General features: G+C 42.9%; 1 protein-coding gene across 3 annotated transcripts in view; it reads left to right on the top strand.

The window, feature by feature from the left end:
* arhgap46b (Rho GTPase activating protein 46b) overlaps positions 1 to 20,833 on the top strand; it is a 226,097-nt gene that overhangs the window by 159,504 nt on the left and 45,760 nt on the right. Inside the window, exon 1 of one of the 3 annotated variants that reach the window (XM_072243562.1) lies at positions 17,644 to 17,825. The exons of 1 other annotated variant lie outside the window; for it this stretch is intronic. Coding sequence is in view for 1 of the 2 variants with exons in the window: in XM_072243552.1 (XP_072099653.1) it covers positions 19,046 to 19,071 (26 nt within the window). In the remaining variant the exon portion in view is untranslated. Of the gene's footprint in view, positions 1 to 17,643; positions 17,826 to 19,012; positions 19,072 to 20,833 lie in introns of those variants that run through there. One more of the 3 variants, XM_072243552.1, reaches the window with a different exon arrangement.

Here is a 20,833-nt window from a genome sequence, read left to right as displayed (position 1 = left end):
ACGGGTTAGTAAGTTGTGGGCATGCTACATCAGACTGACAATAATGCTGCATTTTAATGTATGTTTCAGTGTACATGTGAGACATAAAACATCTTTAAAACCTTTAAATGATTCAGTCTTAAAATCTTTAAATTTAATTGCATTTCTTCCACCTGCATCCATATTTTCCCCCACCCATTCTCTGCATATTCTATCTAAAAGCCTCTCAAATGCCACTATCATCTGCTTCCTCCGCTGCTCCTGGTGGGCTGTTCTGGGCACTGATTGCTCCTTATGTAAATAAAACTTACCTCACACGTTCCCTTTTAACATTCTCAACTGAAATACATGTCCTCCTGGAGAATTGCTCAGTAAGTCAGTCAGCATCAGTAGGGAGAGAAACGGTGCTGGCACTGGTGTCTGGAGACAAGAGATGTGGGTCATGATGCAGCGTTTCAGCCTGAACCATTGGGAGTTCATTCTCTCCATACCCTTCCCATCCACCTTCCCTACAGTTCTCCTTGCATTGATGTGTATGCAGCTCAGAGCAGTTCAGTAAAGTTGAGTAAAGTTACTCCCCGGTTCAAAACCCTGATGGTTGAGGGGTATTAACTGTTCCTGAACCTGGTGGTGCGGGTCCAAGGCTCCTCCTATACTTTTTTCCTGATGGCAGCAGTGAGGGGAGAGCATGTCCTGGTGGTGGGGGTCCCTGATGTCGGACGCTGTTTTCCTGTGACAGCGTTTCATGTAGATGTGCTCAATGCTGCTTTACCCATGATGGACTGGTCCGTATCCTCTACTTTTCGTTGGATTTTCCATTCAAGGGCATTGGTGTGTCCATACCAGGTTGTGATGCAGCCAGTCAATATACTCTCCACCACACACCTATAGAAGTTTGTCAAAGTTTTAGATGTCATGCTGAATGAATCTCTGCAGATTTGCAAGGAAGTAGAGACACTGCCATGCTTTCTTTGTAATGGCACTTGCGTGCTGGGCCCAAGGCAGATCCTCTGAAATGATAACACTGAGGAATTTAATGTTGCTGACCCTCTCCACCTCTGATCCCCCAGTGAGGACTGGCCCATGCACCTCCTCCTGAAGTCAATAATCTTGGTCTTGCTGGCATTGTTGTGAATTTATTGTTTGTGGAAACAAGGAATGGTGATGATTTTACCAGAGGACAGTGATAAGTCTGTGGGAGGAGGCGAATCATAGCACACAATAGAAGTGAAATTCAGGATGTATATTGTTTACATTTCTCTGACGTTAAATGCATCTATTGAAACCTATTTCGCCTCTTTACCTCCTGCCAGTTAGAGAATTCTTCTATCCATGCTAGTATACCATGGGCTCTTGTGTTTAGCATCCTTCTGAAAATCCAAATAAGCAACAGCCGCTGACTCCTTTGTCTAGCCTGCCTGTAATTTCCTCAAAGAATTCAAATAGGTTTGACAGGCAAGAATTCCCCTTATGGAAACCCTGCTGACTTTGGCCTATTTTATCATGTGCCTCCAAGTACCTCAAAACCTCATCCTTAATAAAGGACTATTATTAATAAAAGGCTATAAGCTACATTATCAACCACTACAATTAAGTTAACTGGAAAAATCTCTAGAAATGTCTCTTTCCTCCAAGTGTAAGTCCCCTCACATTTCTGATAAGTTTGTCTCACCACATGATAATGGTTGCTCTTTGACCTCACCACTTGATCTCCGTCTAGTTCTTGATGAGTTCTTAATTGGATCTGGGCTCCTTGTAGGTGTTCTGATCTATTAAACACTTCCCATAATGGCGCATCTTTATCCCTCAAGCTTCCTCATCTTCATCTATTAAAGAGTCGAGATTGTTTAATGTCATTCCCAGTACACAAGTGTAAAGTAGAGCAGAATAATTCTTATTCTGGATCCGGTGCAGACAACAAAGCATAATAAGATAAAGAACACAATAATAAGAAAAACGCAATAAATATAAATACATAAGATAGCTTTTATACAAGGATTGATTGTATGTAGATAAAGTGGTGCTAGGTACAGGAGTGTCTGTGCACAAAGTAACAGGAAATGATAAAGTAATGGTGGTAGAGATGTTGATCAGCCTCACTGCTTGGAGAAAACATCTGTTTTTGAGCCTGATGGTACTGGCATGGATGCTCCCTGACAGGAGTGGGACAAACAGTCCGTGAGCAGAGTCGGTGGGATCCTTCATGATGTTAATTGACCATGTTCTGGCACCTTTCTGTATACACGTCCTTGATGGCGGGTAAGCTGACAGCCCAAGGTGCTGGAATTACTCACTGGAAGCTGTATATAACGTCAGTAGCTTGTTATCCATCTGTTAGTCTCAGTTTTTAAATGTATGTGGTAGTCCATGCCTATTAACCTCCTCAGTACAGCAATTCCTTGCAGGTGACTGAAAACAATTGTGACTTAATCTGAATCACAAGAGGAATCCTGGTGGGAGAGAATGTTTTAAAAAAGCTCATTCATGTAAATTAGTTCTTTAAAAGGATATTTAAAAATTTATTGCTTACAATTTTGGGATGAGCTAAATCTGTGTTTTGGCATTTTGTATGATTTGAGCAATAACCCAATAGCAATTGGGATGGTGATACAATTTACCACCAGCATGCAGAAGTGAATGCAGCTTTGTAATAGAAGTTCATGTTCAGTTTATTGTCATTCAACCATACACACATAGGCCATTAAACGAAACAATGTTCCTCCCGATCAAGGTGCACAACACAGTACATATAAATCGAACACAACACAAAGTCATGTTACCACAAGTCTATTAACAAATAATAAGGTGCATTTATCACACAAGTTAAAAAGTAAACAGTGTAATACTACTGGCGTTTCACTTGTGATGAGACCTGGGTGGTGGCAGGGAGTTCATCAGTCTCATGGCCTGGGGGAAGAAGCTATTTCCCATCCCAACAGTCCTTGTCCTAATGCTACAGTATCTCCTGGCTGATGTTAAGGGGTCAAAGAGATTGTTGGACGGATGAGAGGGATCATTGACAATGCTAAGGGCCCTAAGTACCCAGCACTCCTGATAATTATCTCTGGTTGGTGGAAGAGAGGCCCCAGTAATCCTTTCAGCAGTCCTTGCAATTGTTTGTAGGGACTTGTAATTCCCATACCAGATGGAGGTGCAGTTGGTCAGGACACTTGATGGTGCTCCTGTAAAATGAGGTTGAAAGACTGGGGACCCCCACTTACCTCAATCTTCTCAGAAAGTGGAGACACTGCTGTGCTTTCTTGACCAAAGAGATGGCGTTGAGGGACCAGGTGAGATCATCTGTTATGTGCGTTCCCAGAAACTGGATGCTCCTAACAGTCTGCACGGAGGAGCCATTTATGTACAGTGAGGAGTGGTCAACCCGCATCTTCCTAAAGTTCACGATCATCTCTTTGCTGTTGACCATGTTGAGCCTCAAGTTATTGTGCTTACTCCATTCTACCAACCACTCTATCTCCTCTCTGTATGCCAGCACTAAACCAGAAGATACTGTGATTGCACAGCAGATGCTCGTTTTAAAGTTATTTGTATTTTAGATGAGAGGTAATACAAACCGAGAATTACACACTCAAAATGCTGGAGGGACTCAGCAGGTCAGGCAGCATCTGTGCAGATGATAGTTCAGGCTGACACCCTTTATCAGGCCCAAAATGTCAACTGCTTATTCCTCCCCATAGATGCTGCCTGATCTGCTGAGTTCCTCCAGCATTTTGAGTGTGTTACTCTGGACTTCCAGCATCAGCAGAACCTCTTCTGTTTATAATACAAGCCCAAGCCTGACAAGCTGATAAATAATCCTATGGCAGTATTCCAAAGAAAAGTAGAGATGTTCCCTTGGTCAGTGTGTTTCCCTCAGCCAGCAAGCCGTTTTCCATTCACCCCATTTCTGTTTGTGGGAGCTTACTGAGTACCAACCGATTGCAGTTTTTTCCCATTACAATGGCACTTACCCCTATCTGAAACTGCCACAAATTTATCAGCTGTAAAGTACCCAGGGTGCAGAACTAATGCAGGTTTGTGTTTTACTTGCTCTGTGTGAAATGCATCCTGTGGATGTAAATGGATTAGATATTTCTTCAGCCCTTTACCTTTTCCAACTTCTCACTTCATTATCCCCCTCCCCTACTCACCTTCCCCCCCCCCACTCACCTTCCCTCCTCATCTCACTTCACCAATCACCTTCTAGTAATTTGGGGGGGGGGGGGGGTGCATTTTATCAAGTACCTACACTCCATCTGCCAGAAGTGGAACTTCCCGGTGGCCAAACATTTTAATTCCCATTCCCGTTCCAACATGTCAGTCCATGGCTTCCTCTAGTGCCAAGATAAGGCCACCCTCGGGTTGGAGGAGCAACACTGGGTTCCATCTGGGTAGCCTCCAACCTGAGGGCATGAATAGCTATATCTCCTGGTTAAAAAAATCCCTCGACACTCCCCTCTTCTATTCCCCACTCTGGCCTCTTATTTCTTCTCACCTGCCTATTACCACCTCCTGGACTCCTCCCTCCTGTTTTCCTATGGTCCACCTTCCTCACCTATCAGATTCTTTCCTCTCCAGCCCTTTACCTTTCCCACCCACCTCCCAGCTATCACCTTCCTGCTTGCCTTTTTCCCCTCCTCACCCATTTTTGTCCTCTGGCGTCTTCCCTCTTCCTTTTCAGTGCTGATGAAGGGTCTTGGCCCAAAATATCAACTGTTTCTTCCTCTCCATACATGCTTCGTAACCTGCTGAGTTCCTTCAGCGTATTGTATGGGTTACTTGGGATTAACATGGGTAGCCCCATTTCTATGATTCTACAAAATGATCAGAGTAGTCGTGATAAGATCAGGGAAATGAACAACAGAGAGATTATACAGAACTGAGCATTAAAAACCTCGCTTTAAATTACATCCAGGCACAGCACTGTCGCAGGAAAGCAGCTTCCATCATTGGGGACCCCCACCATCCAGGCCTTGCTTCTTGCAGCTGCTATCAAAATGGAGGTACAGGAGCCTCAGGACCCACACCACCAGGTTTAGGAACAGTTATTACCCTACAACCATCAGGCTCCTGAACCAGTGTGGATAACTTCAGTCACTCCAACACTGAACTGATTCCACAACCTATGGGATCACTTTCAATATTTATTTATTATTTTGTGGTTTGTTTTCTTTTTTTTTGTATTTTCACAACTTGTTGTCTTTTGCACATTGGTTGTTTGTCTCTGCAGTTTTTCAATTTGATGTTTCTTTGCATCTACTATGGATGCCCTCAAGAAAATGAATCTCAGGGTAGAGTATAGTGACATGTATCTACTTTGATAATAAATTTACTTTGAACTTTGAAACAGTAATACTCGGATGCACATTTGGCAGTTTCAGTTGGACGCTCTCTGTACCAGGAGCATGGACCAAGGAATAAACTCTCACTTCAGTTATGCTCTGAATTGACGTGCCCAGCATACCTCATCGGATGCTTAAAGCCACTTTAAAAAACTGTGGTTGGCTTTTCTCTGGATATTTTTTGAAAAAAAATTTACTTCATATCAGTGGAGGAAAAAATTGCTGTCGGAAACTGGGCAACTATCCCTTGAAAGTTCAAATAATTTTAAAGCTGAAATTACCAAACTATTATTAATACGGATAATTTCAAAGAATTGCAGTTCTTTGCTCGTAAACTGCCTTTTCCAAAAGCTCCCTTCTGGAAAGCAGTACAGGTTATTAAAACAAAACCGTAACACAATCTCAAAAGTTTCTTCCCCCAAGCAGTTAATCTGATCAACCATTCTAGTTCGTGCCCCACCCCCCTCGGTCATTGCACTGTAAACACTTTAAACCACATTTTATATTGCTGTTTATGTCGTACATGCTGGTATATCAGAATTAGGTTTAATATCACCAGTATATGTTGTGACATTTGTTGTCTTTGTGGCAGCAGTACAATGCAATACATAATAAAGACAAACACATGAATTACTCTATATATAAATGCAAAGATAAAATTTTTTAAAAAAGTAGTGAGGTAGTATTTGAGTGTTCAGTGTCCATTCAGAAATGGGATGGCAGGGGGCAGAAGCCGTTCCTTAGTTGCTCAGTGTGTGCCTTCAGGCTCCTGTACCTCCTACCTGATGGTAGCAATGAGAAGAAGGTGATGGAGGGTCCTTTGTGATGGATGCCACCTTTTTGAGGCATCGCTCCTTGAAGATGACTTGGATACTACGGAGGCTAGTGCCCATGAGGAGCTGACTAATTTGACAACTCTGCGGTTTATTTTGATCCCGTGCAGTAGCCCAGCCCCTCCATACCAGACAACAATGTGGTCAGTCAGAATGCTTTTCATGGGTACATCTGTAGAAATTTGCAAGTGTCTTTGGTGACAAACCAAGTCTCCTCAAACTTCTAAAAGAAAAATATAGCCGCTGCCATGCCTCCTTTGTAACTGCATCGGTCTGTCGAGTCCAGGATGGATCCTCAGATATTGACACCCAGGAACATGGAATTGTTCACTCTCTCCACTTCTGATCCCTTCACAATGACTAGTGTGTGTTCTCTTGTCCTACCTTTTCTGAAGTCCACAATCAGTTTTTTGGTCTTAATGACATTGAGTGCAAGGTTGTTGCTGTGACACCACTCAACCAGCTGATTTATCTCGCTCCTGTACGCCCTCTCATCACCATCTGAGATTCTGCCAACAGTCAGCAAACTTATAGATGGCATTTGAGCTATGCCTAGCTACACAGTCATGGGAGTAAAGCTGTGGGCTAAGCACACACCCCTGAAGTGATTATATATTTATGAACACTTTTATATAATTCTGTATAATGTATAATTGCTGAATGTTGTTCTTGTAGCACCAACACTCCACAGCAATCTCTTAATAGATTTAAATGTATCTGGTGAATAAAGTTGATCCTTCAGCTTGTTCCCCTCTGCTGGGCTTTTTGGAGAGGCCGGGGATCAGTGAAAAGCACTAAGGGGAAGCCGATCAGCAAAATTGTACAGTAGTTGCAGAGACAGCAAACTTGTCAGCTCAGCAGCCCTAATAATCCTTCATCTCTGTCGTAAATCATTTCTGTGTTTGCTGTCTGCTGGGTTTAATTTCCACATCGAGGGTATGAGAAAATAAGACCTGCACTGCGCTCTCCCGGTGCCAGTGTGGTGTGTTCATCCTCTGTGCAGCTGCAAACGAGGCCCAAAACACCCTGTCCATTGACAGCCTTGCATTAAAGTGCTGGTTGTATTCTTGTGGTGTGGGTTTAAAAAAAACTGCGAGTGAGGGAACAGCAAACACGGATCTGATTTGGACAGGCTGTCAGCTCGTGTTTGTGTTCTGGTGGTTTGTGTCTTTGCACATTGGACTTGCTTCTCTTTTGTCTTATTAAGTGAAAACCTCACCTCAAAAAAATAATGTGGATATGAGCGGCTGGCTGATAGTTGTGTTGTGGAGACTGCAGAGTTTGCTAATCTTGTGTGCTGAGAGCTGAATAGATAGTTCACCTTGGATTACAAAAGGAATTTTGATGCATATCACAGATTGCGTCCTTCAGGGCTGTTTGGAGAGAAGTCTCCCTCGCAAGGTTTGAAATTGCAGATGTCGGCAGGAGGATTTTGCAACAAATTTTCACCTCCCTGGGCTGGGTGAGTATATGACTCAAGCGGCTGGGGGAACACAGTGTTCGGCAGAAGTCAGTGAGGGGCAATGTCTCAGTAGAGATGTTTCAAGAATTTTAAAACCCCAGTGAAACATTTTTCACATAATTCAGTAGGGTTGCTTTAGAACTGGAATTGTATTTTTGTGGGGATGATAGTGAATAGTTGTGTTTGTTTGATAATGGGATAAAATATCCTTCTCCTTCCATGGGATTGTATTTTTATCACCAGCTGCCAGGTCCGATGTGTTTAGACTTGTGATTGCATGTGAAATAGGTATCCAGTACTGTTCTCTTCTGCTACTTCTATTTCAACCTGTGGCCTCTTCAGTCCTTGAAAATCATACAAACTACACCACAGAAACTGTCCCTTCAGCCCATCTAGTCCATGCCGAACTTTTTATTTTGCCTCGTCCCATTGACCTGCACCTGCACCATAGTCCTTCCTGCGTCTCCCTTCCATGTACTTATGCAAACTTCTCTTAAGCGTTGCAATCGAGCCCACACCTGTCACTTTCACTGGCAGCTTGTTTCACACTCACACCACACTGAATGAAGAAGTTCCCCTCAGGTTCCCCTTAAATATTTGGCCTATGTTTTCAATCCTCCAATCTATTCACTGTCCTCCCTACCCCTGGAAGGTTGCATTAAGTCCAGGTCCCTGATCATGGGCAGAGCCCTAACTACAGATCTGACTGCCGATCTGCTGCCTCACTTTCCCTCCACCCTGATACTGGTGGTCATTTGTAGAAAGGGCAACAGTTTGAAAACCTTTGGTAACTCAGTTTCCCTTTCCTTGGATGCTGCCCGGATTCCTGAATGTTCCCAGAATTTTCTACTTTTCCTTGTTGACACCTTTGTTCATTTTTACCCTATAGTTGTTGAGGCTACATTTAAACTACTTGTACGGTATCATTCTCTTTAGCCCATTTCCTTTGTTACTCTTTCCACTCCCTCCACCACCTTCTTCTGGCTTCTGCCCCGTTCCTTTCCAGTCCAGATGAAGGGTCTCGACCCGAAACATGGGCTGTTTATTCATTTCCGTTGATGCTGCCTGACCTGCTGAGTTCCTCCAGCATTTTATGTGTGTGTTTCTCTGGATTTCCAGCATCCCACATCTTCCCCTCCAGTCCTTTGTTTGAGGTCCTGTCATCGAGAATTCCCAAATCCGATTCCAGCAAAATAATTGGATTTGGCACCAATACAGAAACTCTTACTCCCGGCCACGTTGTAATAATGCAGGTCTCCTTTTTTGCAGGAAGTGTTGGAGCATTTTGTCTGCATTGCTCCAGATTTCCAGCATCTGTAGAACCTCTTGAGTTTATCAACAAAAACAGTAACTTATTTCTGCGTTTTGCCATTTAACATAGCAAAACAAAAATGGTCTTTCAAAGGAAGATTATCAAACAAGGCAAATACAGAAGTAAAGTTCAAAGTAAATTTATTAACAAAGGACATGTATGTCATCATATACAATGCTGAGATTCATTTTCTTGTGGGCATACTCAATAAATCTGTTAAACATTAGGATACCAGGAAAAGGCAGTTTTTAGGAGTGTTTCACATGATCGTGGAATGGAACATAGAACAACATAGAACATAGAAATCTACAGCACATTACAGGCCCTTCAGCCCACAATGTTGTATCAACCATGTAGCCTACTCTAGAAGCTGCCTAAAATTTCCCTAGCGCATATTTTTCTAAGTTCCATGTACCTATCTAAGAGGCTCTATAAAAAATCCTATTATATCCGCCTCCACCGCCGCTGGCAGTGCATCCCACACAGTTACCACTCTCTTTGTGAAAAACTTACCCCTGATATCCCCTCAGTACCTATTTCCAAGCACCTTAAAATTATGCCCCCTCGTGTTAGCCATTTCAGCCCTGGGAAAAAGCCTTTGGCCATCCACACGATCAATGACCATAATAATCTTATACACCTCTATTAGGGCTTATTTAGGAATGCAAAGCTTGATGTCCAGCAGCTGAAGATATGGACACCAAAAGGGGAGCAATTGAAAGTGGTGCTGTGCAGGATGTTGAGATACATACGCTCAGTGGCCACTTTATTAGGCACACCTGTACACCTCATTTTTAATGCAAATAGCTAGTCAGCCAATCATGTGGCAGTAAAAAAGTAACTCATTGCAAAGATGTATGCAGACATAGTCAAGAGGCTCAGTTGTTCATACCAAACATCAGAATGGGGAAGAAATGTGATCTAAGTGACTCTGACCATGAAATGATTGTTGGTGCCAGATGAGGTGGTTTGTGTATTTCAGGAACTGCTGATCTTCTGGGATTTTCACGCATAACAGTCTGTTGAGTTTATCAAGAATGGTATGAGGAAACAAAAGCATCCAGTGAGCAGCAATTCTGTGGGCGAAAATGCCTTGTTAATAAGAGAGGTCAGAGGAGAATAGCCAGACTGGTTCAAGCTGACAGGAAGGTGACGGTAACCCAAATAACCACACGTTACAACAGTGGTGGACAGATGAGCATCTCTGAATGCCCAGCACATTGAATCTTGAAGTGGATGGGTTACAGCAGCAGAAAGCCATGAACATAAACTCAATGACCATTGCCTTAGGTACAGGAGAGAGCTAGTAAAGTAGCCGCTGAGTGTATGTGTCTGTGGATAAAGAGCGCATGGGGTTAGATGGTCTGAGTTTTGGATCTGTCTCCTCTGGGAACGCTCAGTTTGCATGCAAGGCTGATGATCGCCCAACTAATTAAGGAAATCGTTCTTGGAAAGTTGTCCTTTCAATTGGCATCATGGTTGTGGGCCAGAACTGCAGTAGATTTGTTTAAATTAAGGAGCAAACTAACTGACTGCCAAAATAAATAATTTTTTTGTGCAGAATCAGAAGCTGCTTGAAATTGGAACTGTTTCTGTCTGAACAATCAGTTCCGCCCCCCCCGCCACCACCGAGAAGAGTGAAATTAACTGGCAAAGCCAAACAGTTCTGCTTGATCGTGGCTTAAAATCCATTTAATTTAATCAAAAGGATAAACACAGAGAGATTCTGCAGATGTTGGAAATCTAGAGATAATACACACAATGTATTGGAGGAACTCAGCAGCATCAATGGAGAGGAATGAACAGTGAACGTTTCGGGCCGAGACCCTTTATTGGGACTGGAAAGGAAGGGGGAAGAACCAGAAGAAGGTGGTGGGGGGAGGGGAAGGAGTGCGAGTTGGCAGGTGATAAGTGAAAACAGGTGAGGGAGACGAAATGAGAAGCTGGGAGGTGATAGGTGGAAGAGGAAAAGAGCTGAAGAAGGAGGAATCTGATAGGAGAGGAAAGTAGATAATGGGAGAAAAGGAAGGAGGTGGGGCAGCAGAGGGTGGTGATGGGGAGAGAAGGGGTAAGATGGAAGCCAGAACGGGGAAAGGAAAAAGAGAGAGGAGGGAGGGGGAGAAATTACTGGAAGTTAGAGAAATCAATATTCGTGTCTTCAGTTTGGAAGCTACCCAGATAGAATATGAGGTATTGCTCTTCCAACCTGAGTGTGGCCTCATTGTGAAATTAGAGGTGGTCATGGAGTGAAATGTTGGAGTGGAATTAGAGAGTAGAACCAAAATGGGGGCTGCCAGGAAAACCCACGTTTTGTGGTGGATGAAAGAAAAGGAAAAAAAGCTCATTTATAAACCCGTCTGCAATGCTTAAGAGATATTTCATATGGAGTTCAGAGATATTTTAATCCATTCAAGAGCTTTCGGAATTATTGGGGAGGACAGGACTTTTGAAGTCACTTTATCTCACTACTTAACAATAGATAGAAGTCCAGAGGATTATTCAGATACAATTTAGGTTTATCACGTCAACCGAACACCAAATTTGGGATTATTTTTGCTTCAGCACTACGTGTGAATATGTCGTAGGATTGGCCTGTTATCAGGAATAGATGACATTCTTTCCCCCTAACTGCATAGGTGGTTGCTAGTTTGAACCTCACATATTTAATGATTCATGAATGGACAATGATTATGGACATGTTTCTTTCTGGTTTGATTAGTTGTTACGTTACGTGAGTAGGTAATCTTGTGCCAGCACAGAGTGCCATCCACATTAACCACTATTTACCCAAAACCATTTCCCCTCTCTCCTCCCAGGCAGGAATCCAATGGTTTTGTACTTGATAGCAGCATGACTTTTTTCCGAGGAGGAAAAAAAAGTCTATTATCCCTGTGTGCCTTGGGGAAGGGGTAACCTTTGATGCCTTATTAATCAAGAACCTATCAACCTCAGCTTTACATATACCCAGTGACTTGGCCTCCATAGCCGTCTGTGGCAAAGAATTCCACAAATTCAACCCCCTCTGACTTGACTAAAGGAGCTCCTCCTCGTCTGATCTATAGTGGTGTCACTGTGTACTGAGGCTGTGCTCTTTTCCCAGTAATGGAAATATTCTCTTCATGTACACTCTATCTAGACCTTTCAATATTGAATAGGCTCCAGTGAGACCCCTCTCCCCACCTCATTCGTCTAAACTACAGCAAGTACAGGCCCAGAGCCATCGAAAGCTCAACCCTGGGATCATTCTCGTGAACCTCCTCTGGACCCTCTCCAATGCCAGTACATCCCTTCTTGGACGTGGGGCCCAAAACTGCTCACAGTACTCCGAATGGGGTCTGACCAGTGCCTTATAAAGTCTCAGAATTACCTTACCTTTTTACTCTTGTCCTCTCGAAATGATTGTTAACAGTGCATTTCCTTTCCTCACCACACACTCAACCTGCAAGTTAACCTTTGGAAAATCTGGTGCTAGAATTCAAAAGCTAAATTCATAGTTTTATGATCCTATAAAGCCACAACATTGTCTGCAGAGTCAGTCTAGATCATGCTGACAGCTTCGAGCAGGTTGACTTTGTGGATTTTGAGGTAATGGGTTAATGTATCAAGATGAGGGTTCTGCCCTGTTTGTGGATGCTCTTGATTTGAAAGTGGTGTTGTGCTTTGTGGAAAAGGGTGGGATTAAACTGGTTTATTGTGCCCTTCCTACACAGCCTGCTAACAGTTGTTGTTGAGACGTGGAGAAGAATGATCATTTGGGCCAAGTGCTGTGAACCCATGGGACTATAATTCCAACAAGAGGCTGTTGCCGGGAAGAGTTTATTGATCCTTGTCGAATAAATGGGGGCTTTTATTCCACACTCCATCAGAGATTAACTATTGCCTGAAGGTTTCTTGTAATTTAAGAACAGTGATAATTCATTCCTAATTCCACAGCTGTTTTTCTTTATTTCTTCAAAACAGTTGGTCAGATATATCCTCTGGTCTTTTTAACTGTGAGCATTATTTTTTTTTGGTTGGATTGTGTTTTCTATTCTCCTTCCCTTCATGGATTCTTCCCATAAGACATACGAGCAGAATTATGCCATTTGGTGCTTGGTGTCTGCTCTGCCATTTAATTATGGCTGATTTATAGGAGAATTAGGCCATTTGGTCCATCAGATCTTCTTGGTATTCCACTATGGCTGATCTATTATCACTCTCAACACCCGCTCTCCTGCCTTCTCCCCATGACCTCTGACTGCCTGACAAAAGTCTATCAATCTCTTCAAAGACTTGGCCTCCACAGCCACCTGTGGCAATGGATTCCACAGATTCACCGTCTCTGGCTAAAGCATTACCTTCTCATTTCTCTTCTAAAGGGACGTTCTTCTATTCTGAGACTGTGCCCACTTCCACCACCTGCCCAGTCCTCAGTATTCACGTGGATGATGTCACCTTGCTCTCCATCTCTGTTGGATGAAATTACAAATAAAGCACTTCCTCACAGCCTGCACCCAAGCAGTAGGTTTAAAAGTACTGTCATTAGAGCAGTACACCACAGTACAAGCCCCTTGGCCCAATATTGTGCCACCCTTTTAACCAAGATCAATCTAACCCAGCCCTCTATTTTTCTGTCTTCCATTGCCTATCTATGTTTCATAAACGCGCCTAATGTATCTGCCTCTACCACTACCACTACCCCTGGCAGCATGTCCCATGCAGTCACCACTCTCTGTGTTCAAAATAAAAAGTTACTTCTGATATCCCCCCCACACACCCCATACTTTCCTTCAGTCATATTAAAATTTTGCCCCCTTGTATTAGCCATTTCCACCCTGGGGCAAAGTCTGTAGATATTCACTCCATCTGTACTTCTTATCATTTGTACCCCTCCATCAACTTACCTCTTATCCTCCTTCATTCCAGAGAGAAAGCCCTAGTTTGTGCAATCTATCCTCATAAGACATGCTCTCTAATCCAGGCAGCATCCTGGTAAATCTCCTCTGCACCTTCTCTAAAGCTTCCACATCCAGGGCCGGCTGGTGGCACAACAACATTGGCGGTGGACCCGGGAGCGGAGGTTCCCGGGTTTGAAACTAGTCGGGTCCGCTCCCGAGTACTCTTTCCATCCGTGCCGGGTTGAGTGTCGAGATCTCAACTCGACCTCATAAAATAAAGGGAAAATACTGCGAAAATGTTTGTGTGAGGAGTGGCGCACCACACATTCTCTCTCTCGCTCCGTGCCTTGTAAAAGCCATGAAAAAGACATTATCACGGACATGCACATGCACAGGCTTGCACGCACGCAGGCCAAGGAAAAAAAACTACCACGTCCTTGAATAATGAGGCGACCAGAACTGAACACAATATTCCAGGTAGTTGTGGTCTGAATGTTCTTAAACAATAACAATGGAAAATCACTGGGCAGTGCAACTGGGAGAGAGGTTGAGCTGCACAATAGTCTAACAATAGTCTGGTCTAACCAGGATTTTACAGAGTTGCAACATTACCTCACAACCCTGGAACTCAATCCCCCAACTACTGAGGGGCAACAAATCATACACCTTCTTAACCACCCTATCAACTTGCAACTTATTATTCCTTAAAGCACCCCCACCCCCCCGTATATATAAAGTCTCTATTTGCTTTGTCATATTACAAGGTAAACTAAAATATGAATTGGGTATTAACAAAGAACAGTATTTAGTTTCGGGTTAATCAGATTTGTCGGGGGTTGCTGAAGCAGTGTGGCTCGAAGGGTCATAAGGGCCTACTCTGTGCTGGTTTGGAAAATAAATATTTTACTGTTGTAGTTCTGCTTTTTGGTTTAAAAAATACAACTTTCAAAATGTAATTTTTTTTCCCTCATCGACCACTAACCAAAAGCTTTTGTTTGTAGGCATGAAATAGCTGTTCATTTTTGAAAATGCGTCGAAGGATGGAGAATTATTTTGTAATTGTAGTAATTAAGGCAATTACTTAAAATAATGAAGGCAGTGGACAATTTTGAGTGTGCAGGTATCACTTACTGATATGGCATATTTACTTACTGAAACCAAGGGTTAGTTTGCCAAATGTTGCTTTTAGTAATAGAATATGTACTATTTTGCCAAAGGTGATAATTAAAGAGCAGCTTTGTCACATGTACATCAAAACATACAGTGAAGTGTGAATCAAAAAACAGCCCTGATCGTAACTGAATATAAATTTCAAGCTTTTAGAATCATTATAGCCAAGTCAAGTCAAATTTATTTATACAGCACATTTAAAAACAACTCACGTTGAACAAAGTGCTGTAGAGATTATAGATACATTCCTTACACAATTAGGATATAGGGCAATTTAGATAATTAAGTTAGTGTTTCTTGAGATTCATTTTCTTACAGGCATTTGCAAGAGAATAAAGAAGTACAACAGAATCCATGAAAAACCATACATGACAAAGGCAGGGTACCTGAAAATGAGTCTAGAGCAGGGGTTCCTAATCCGGGGTCCATAGACTCCTTGCTTAATGGTATTGGTCCGTGGCATAAAAAAAATGTTGGGAGCCCCTGGTCTACAGACTGTGGAGTCAGTTCCACACAAGACGAGTGAAGCTGCCATGCCAATCCAGAAGCCCACTGTCTACAGGGCAACAGATGTTCCTGAACTTGGTGGTGTTGGGACCCAAGACAGCTGCCCCATGGTAGTAGTGAAAGAGAGGGTGACAGGTCACACGCAGGCAGATGGATGGGCGAAGATCGGGGATTTTGGCAGGCTCAGAGTAGTGGGGCTGAACTCCAGCTTCTTTTCCACTCTTGGGTCTCGATGCTTTAACCTGGCTTGACTCTTTAGTCGGCGATGGTCGACCTTTGTGTGCCTCAAAGTACCGTACCTGCATTCCTGAGAGCCAAGTTCGCTGAATCTTTCAAGAAATCATAAAATTGCTAGTTCGTTTAAACGGAGCTCTGTGGGCAATTTTCATGGTCTGGTTTGTTCTCTTAGTTTTGCCTTCGTATGTGAAAGAGGAATACAATAAAACACCAAAGTAGCGTTATTTCTTCATCTGATCTGCACTTATCTCACAAAAAGTAATGAAAATGGCTCAGTCTGTCATGGGTAAAGCACCCCCCACCATTGAGTACAGCTACATGGAGTGCTGTCGCAGGAAAGCAGCCTCCATCATCAGAGATCCCCTACTACCCAGGTCATGCTGCCTTCTTGTTGCTGCCATCAGGAAGAAGGTACAGGAGCCTCAGGACCAACACCACCAGGTTCAGGAACAGTTATTACTCCTCAACCATCAGGCTCCTGAACAAAAGGGGTTAACTTCACTTACCCCATCAATGAACTGTTCGCACAGACTATGGACTCACTTTCAAGGACTCTTCATCTCATGTTCTCAATATTTATTGCTTATTTATTTATTATTATTACTTTCTCCTTTTTGTATTTGCACAGTTTGTTGTCTTCTGCACTCTGATTAAACACCCTAGTTGGGTGGTCTTTCATTGATTCTGTTATATACGTTCTATAGATTATTGAGTATGCCCACAAAAAAACGCATCTCGGGGTTGTATATAGTGACATATATGTACTTTGATAAACTTACTTTGAACTTTGAACTTGGATTTGTGGTTCCAGGAAGACATTTTCATAAACTTTAATTACTCAGTTCAAGTGGAGCTGGCAGGATTGCAGCCTCCCTGTGAAGGAGCCGGAATGGGTGGATCAGAAAACAACACTGCTGTTAAATGCAGAGTTTATGTGTGTGAGGGTTTTGTCCACTTAGGGCACAGAGACATGAAAGCGTTTAGTATTCTAAACAGTTTGAATTTACGGGCAAAAGGAAGTGGATGCATTTGGGATGAGATATTTAACCAATTTAAAAACTTGGCAACCTGTGGAAAGATCTGTTTAATTCTGCTTGTCTGAGATGTGTATGAAATAGATGAAAGAAGATATAAAGCAATTAGCTTTATTTGTCACATGCACGTTGAAACATCGTGAAGTGTGTAATTTGCGTCAAATCAAATCAGCAAGGATTGTGCTGGGGCAGTCTGCAAGTCCCCATCCTTCCAGTGCCAACCTAGTTTGTGCCCTCAACTCATTAATTAACCCTAATCTGTACATCTTTTGGAATGTGGGAGGAAATCGTAACACCCGGAGGAAACCCACGAGGTCACGGGGAGAATGTGCAGACTCCCTACAGACGGGGCAAGAATCAAACCCCAATCAGTGGCCGCTGATAGCTGCAAGGTATTCATTTTGGTAGCTTTCCCAATCAACTCTTGTGCTATGAAATGGGAAGTATGTGGTGCTTGATCAAACTTAGAACCGCGCAGATTGTCTGGGAGAAGCCTGGAGCCCAAAGCAGAAAGTGGAACCCCGAGCTGGTGGTCAAGGGCCACACAGCAGAGCACAGAACGTCTTACCTCATGTGCTTCACTGCATTAGGTAACTGCAAGATGTTGTCAATGTGATTGATGGTTAATGCATTTAAAGAATTTAATATATTTAAATGGAAAAGTAGCCATATCTTTACAGTCAAGCTCTTGGTCCGTCAAAGCATAAAACACTTATGGGAGAGGAGACGTACAGAATGGGAACAGGGGCCTGTTTCCTGATTGGTGTGCTGTGATAATTCTTATAGTCAATTGTTCCCTATTTGGGATGCACAGTTCTCTCTCATGTTAATGATGTGGTTGGAGGAGTTGTTACCAAAAATAGCACTGTACTTGGAAGGCATAGTCATCAGTGAGGATGGAACTGGAGCTTATGCAGGAGCGTTGATCAACCCAGTGCGTATAGTTAATGCAAATAGAATTCCATATGGAGCTAAGTGAGATCATTGTCTTCACATCCGAGAATGTCAAATCGGAACATCAGAGATGGAGGAGGAGAGGGAATCAGGTGTGAATGAATCACTAAAACCTTGTGTAAGTACAGAAACAAACATTGATCAGAAAAACTAATTAAAGAGTTTTTTATTTCAAGTGTGTTGGTGGTTGGAATTGAATAGTGAGTCTTCTCCAAGTTACAGCAGGCTTCTGATTATCTGAAATGTTTTTAACTCGTGCTGTTTGCAAGACTGAAACACTGCCATGAACTGAGACCACAAAATGGCAGGAAGTGACCGTGTCCATTCCGTTAGTCTCTGAAATATTGTTTTTACGTATGGCCTGTACATAAACACTGGTAACCTGCGGAAGGCCTCAGAAACAGTACTGAGGCACATATATATAACTAGGGTGCCCAAGACTTGCACAGTACTGTAGTAATTCTGTGTTTTGCAGTGCACTGCTCCCACAAAAAGAAATCAAATTTCATGACATATGTGAGTGATGATAAACCTGATTCTAATATGGGTCTCTATTGTGGACTGAGAGTGGGAAGGGGCAGGGAGAGGGGAATCATCATTGTGAGAAGGGGGAGGGGAGGGAGCGGGAAGCACCAGAAAGGTATTTGGTAATGATCAATGAACCGATTGTTTAGAATCAAATGACCTTGCCTGGTGTCACAGGGTTGGGTGTGTCTGCATTTGTGCTACCCCCTGCCCCTGGCACTCCTCCTCTGCCACCTGTCCCACACCGCTGCCGTGACACTCTACCCTTGCCATCCCAACATCCTTTGCTCCCACCAGATTTACAAACTCGCTTTTCACTCCATGCTGACAAATACAGTACTGTGCTAAAGTCTTGGGCACCCTAGCTCTATATATGTGTCTCAAACTTTTGTACTGTACGTACTTTGGTGATAAATTTACTTTGAACTTCGAAATCGGCATCATGGTCGGCACAGGTGGTGTTCTCAAGAGACCGAAATTCTGAAAAGTTCTGTATTCTTTATCAGTGGTTGAGAGTTGATCCAAAAAAAAAGTGTTTGAAATGATAAATCGATTTCACAAGGTTAACACAAATAAACTATCTCCAGTGCAATATTGTTACTTCAGTTTAAGAGTTAAACCATTGAGAAGGGACTGTTCCAATTGGTCCACATTCCGATACTAAGTGTACACAGGAAGACAGACCTTTCTGTTCCTTTTGGCCCTGTTCCACTGCATGCTTTACTTTCTCTCTGCTGGCTTTCTGGTTAGAAGTCTGCTCAGTTTTTGTACGGAGTTTCAGCTGGAGGAGCTGGGAAGTTAAGGTTTGAATCGATGCTGCATTTACCTTGTTCTGGAAAGTAAGAAATTAAGACAGTAACTGAATTGACATTGATTGGCTGGTTGAAGATATTGTAAAAATTATGTGTATTTGCATATCCCTGTGCTTAACCTCAGAACATCTCCAGGTGTTTAACAGCCAAACTTGTGCACAGCGAGTTCTCATAAATGGCAATATGAAAGTCAACTTCTGGTCTTAGCCCAAAACGTCGACTGTTTAGGCTTTTCCCTCGACGTGTGGCTTTGGATTTCCAGCATCTGCAGACTTTCTCATGTTTGTGAACACTTAGTTCTTAGTTCTTCAGCATTTTGTCCAGGTGTGCACCTCCGACAGTGAAGCATTCCTTTGTGGATGGATTTTCCATGAGTATTAATAACTGCCTTGGAATTTGTGGATGGATTTTCCATGAGTATTAACGACTGCCATTAGAATTATTTTATTATTTTGTGCCGTTCCTGCATCCCAGGACAAACAGGTGACCTTATTGTCCTGCCCTTATCCATCTGTTTTCAGAGCCAAGGCTAAAGCACAAGCTAATTTAAGTTTGCAGCTTTCCTCAGCATCTATCAACGAAATTCCATCACTTCCTCTTGTCTATAAATAGTAGAGCTGATGATCACTCCATGGGGCCAAGGACATTCTTCTGAAATTATGGGCATAGGTACAAAGCCATAAATGCAGCTTTAACACGGACAGGGTTTCGTACTTTGTACAGTGTCAACCTTTGCACCCTGAAGGCTTGTCGACCAGCTTCTCTCTGGTTCATCCAATGCTTAAATTTTGAAAATGGACAACATCAGAATCAGCTTTATCATTACTGACCTATTTCATAGAACTAACTGTACAGGCCCTTCAGCACAAGATTGTGCCGACCTTTACAACCCCAAGCTCAATCTAAGCCTTCTGTCCAATAGAGCCCTCCATTTTTCTATCATCCATGTGCCCACCTAAGTGTTTCTTAAAAATGCCCCTAATGTGGCTGTCTCTACCACTACCCCGGCCTGCACTGTTCTATGTTCTATGTTAATACACCGTTCATATTTTGTTTACTTTGTACACAGTATTGAAATAAGTATGTTCTTAGCCAATAAATAGAGATCTTCAAATTTTATGTGTGTGTGTGTGTGTGTGTATTAGTTCAAGAGCCGTGAGGTAATGTTGCAACTCTATGAAATCCTGGTTAGACCTGGCATAGAATATTGTGCATCTCAACCTCTCTACCAGCTGCACTGCCCAGTAATTTTTCCATCACTGCTGTTTAAGAACATTTCAAACCACAGCTACCTGGAATATTGTATTCAGTTCTGGTCACTGCATTATAGGAAGGGTGTGGAAATGTTGGAGAGAGTGCAGAGGAGGTTTACCAGGATGCTGCCTCGATTAGACAGCATGTCTTATGAGGATAGGTTGAGCGAGCTAGGGCTTTTCTCTGTGGAGAGAAGGACGAAGAGAGGTGACTTGATAGAGGTGTACAAGGTAACAGGAGGCACAAATTGAGTGGATAGCCAGAGGTGTTTTCCCACAGTCGAAATGGCTAATACGAGAGGGCATAATTTTAAGGTGATTGGAGGAATGTTGTGGGGGGGATGTCAGAGTGAAGTTCTTTAGAGGTAGATGTTTTGGGGGCTTTAGGAGACTCTAGCATAGGCACATGGATGATAGAAAAATGGAGGGTTGTGTAGGAAGGATGGTCTAGTTTATTTTGAAGTAGGTTAAAAGGCAGGCACAACATTGTGGGCTGAAGGGCCTGCCCTGTGCTGTAATGTTCTAGTGACACAATA

The sequence above is a fragment of the Mobula birostris genome, chromosome 2 (genome assembly GCF_030028105.1).
Source record: "Mobula birostris isolate sMobBir1 chromosome 2, sMobBir1.hap1, whole genome shotgun sequence".
NCBI lineage: Eukaryota > Metazoa > Chordata > Chondrichthyes > Myliobatiformes > Myliobatidae > Mobula > Mobula birostris.
Note: the sequence above shows the minus strand (reverse complement) of the source record. Positions and strands in the feature narration are given on the sequence as shown.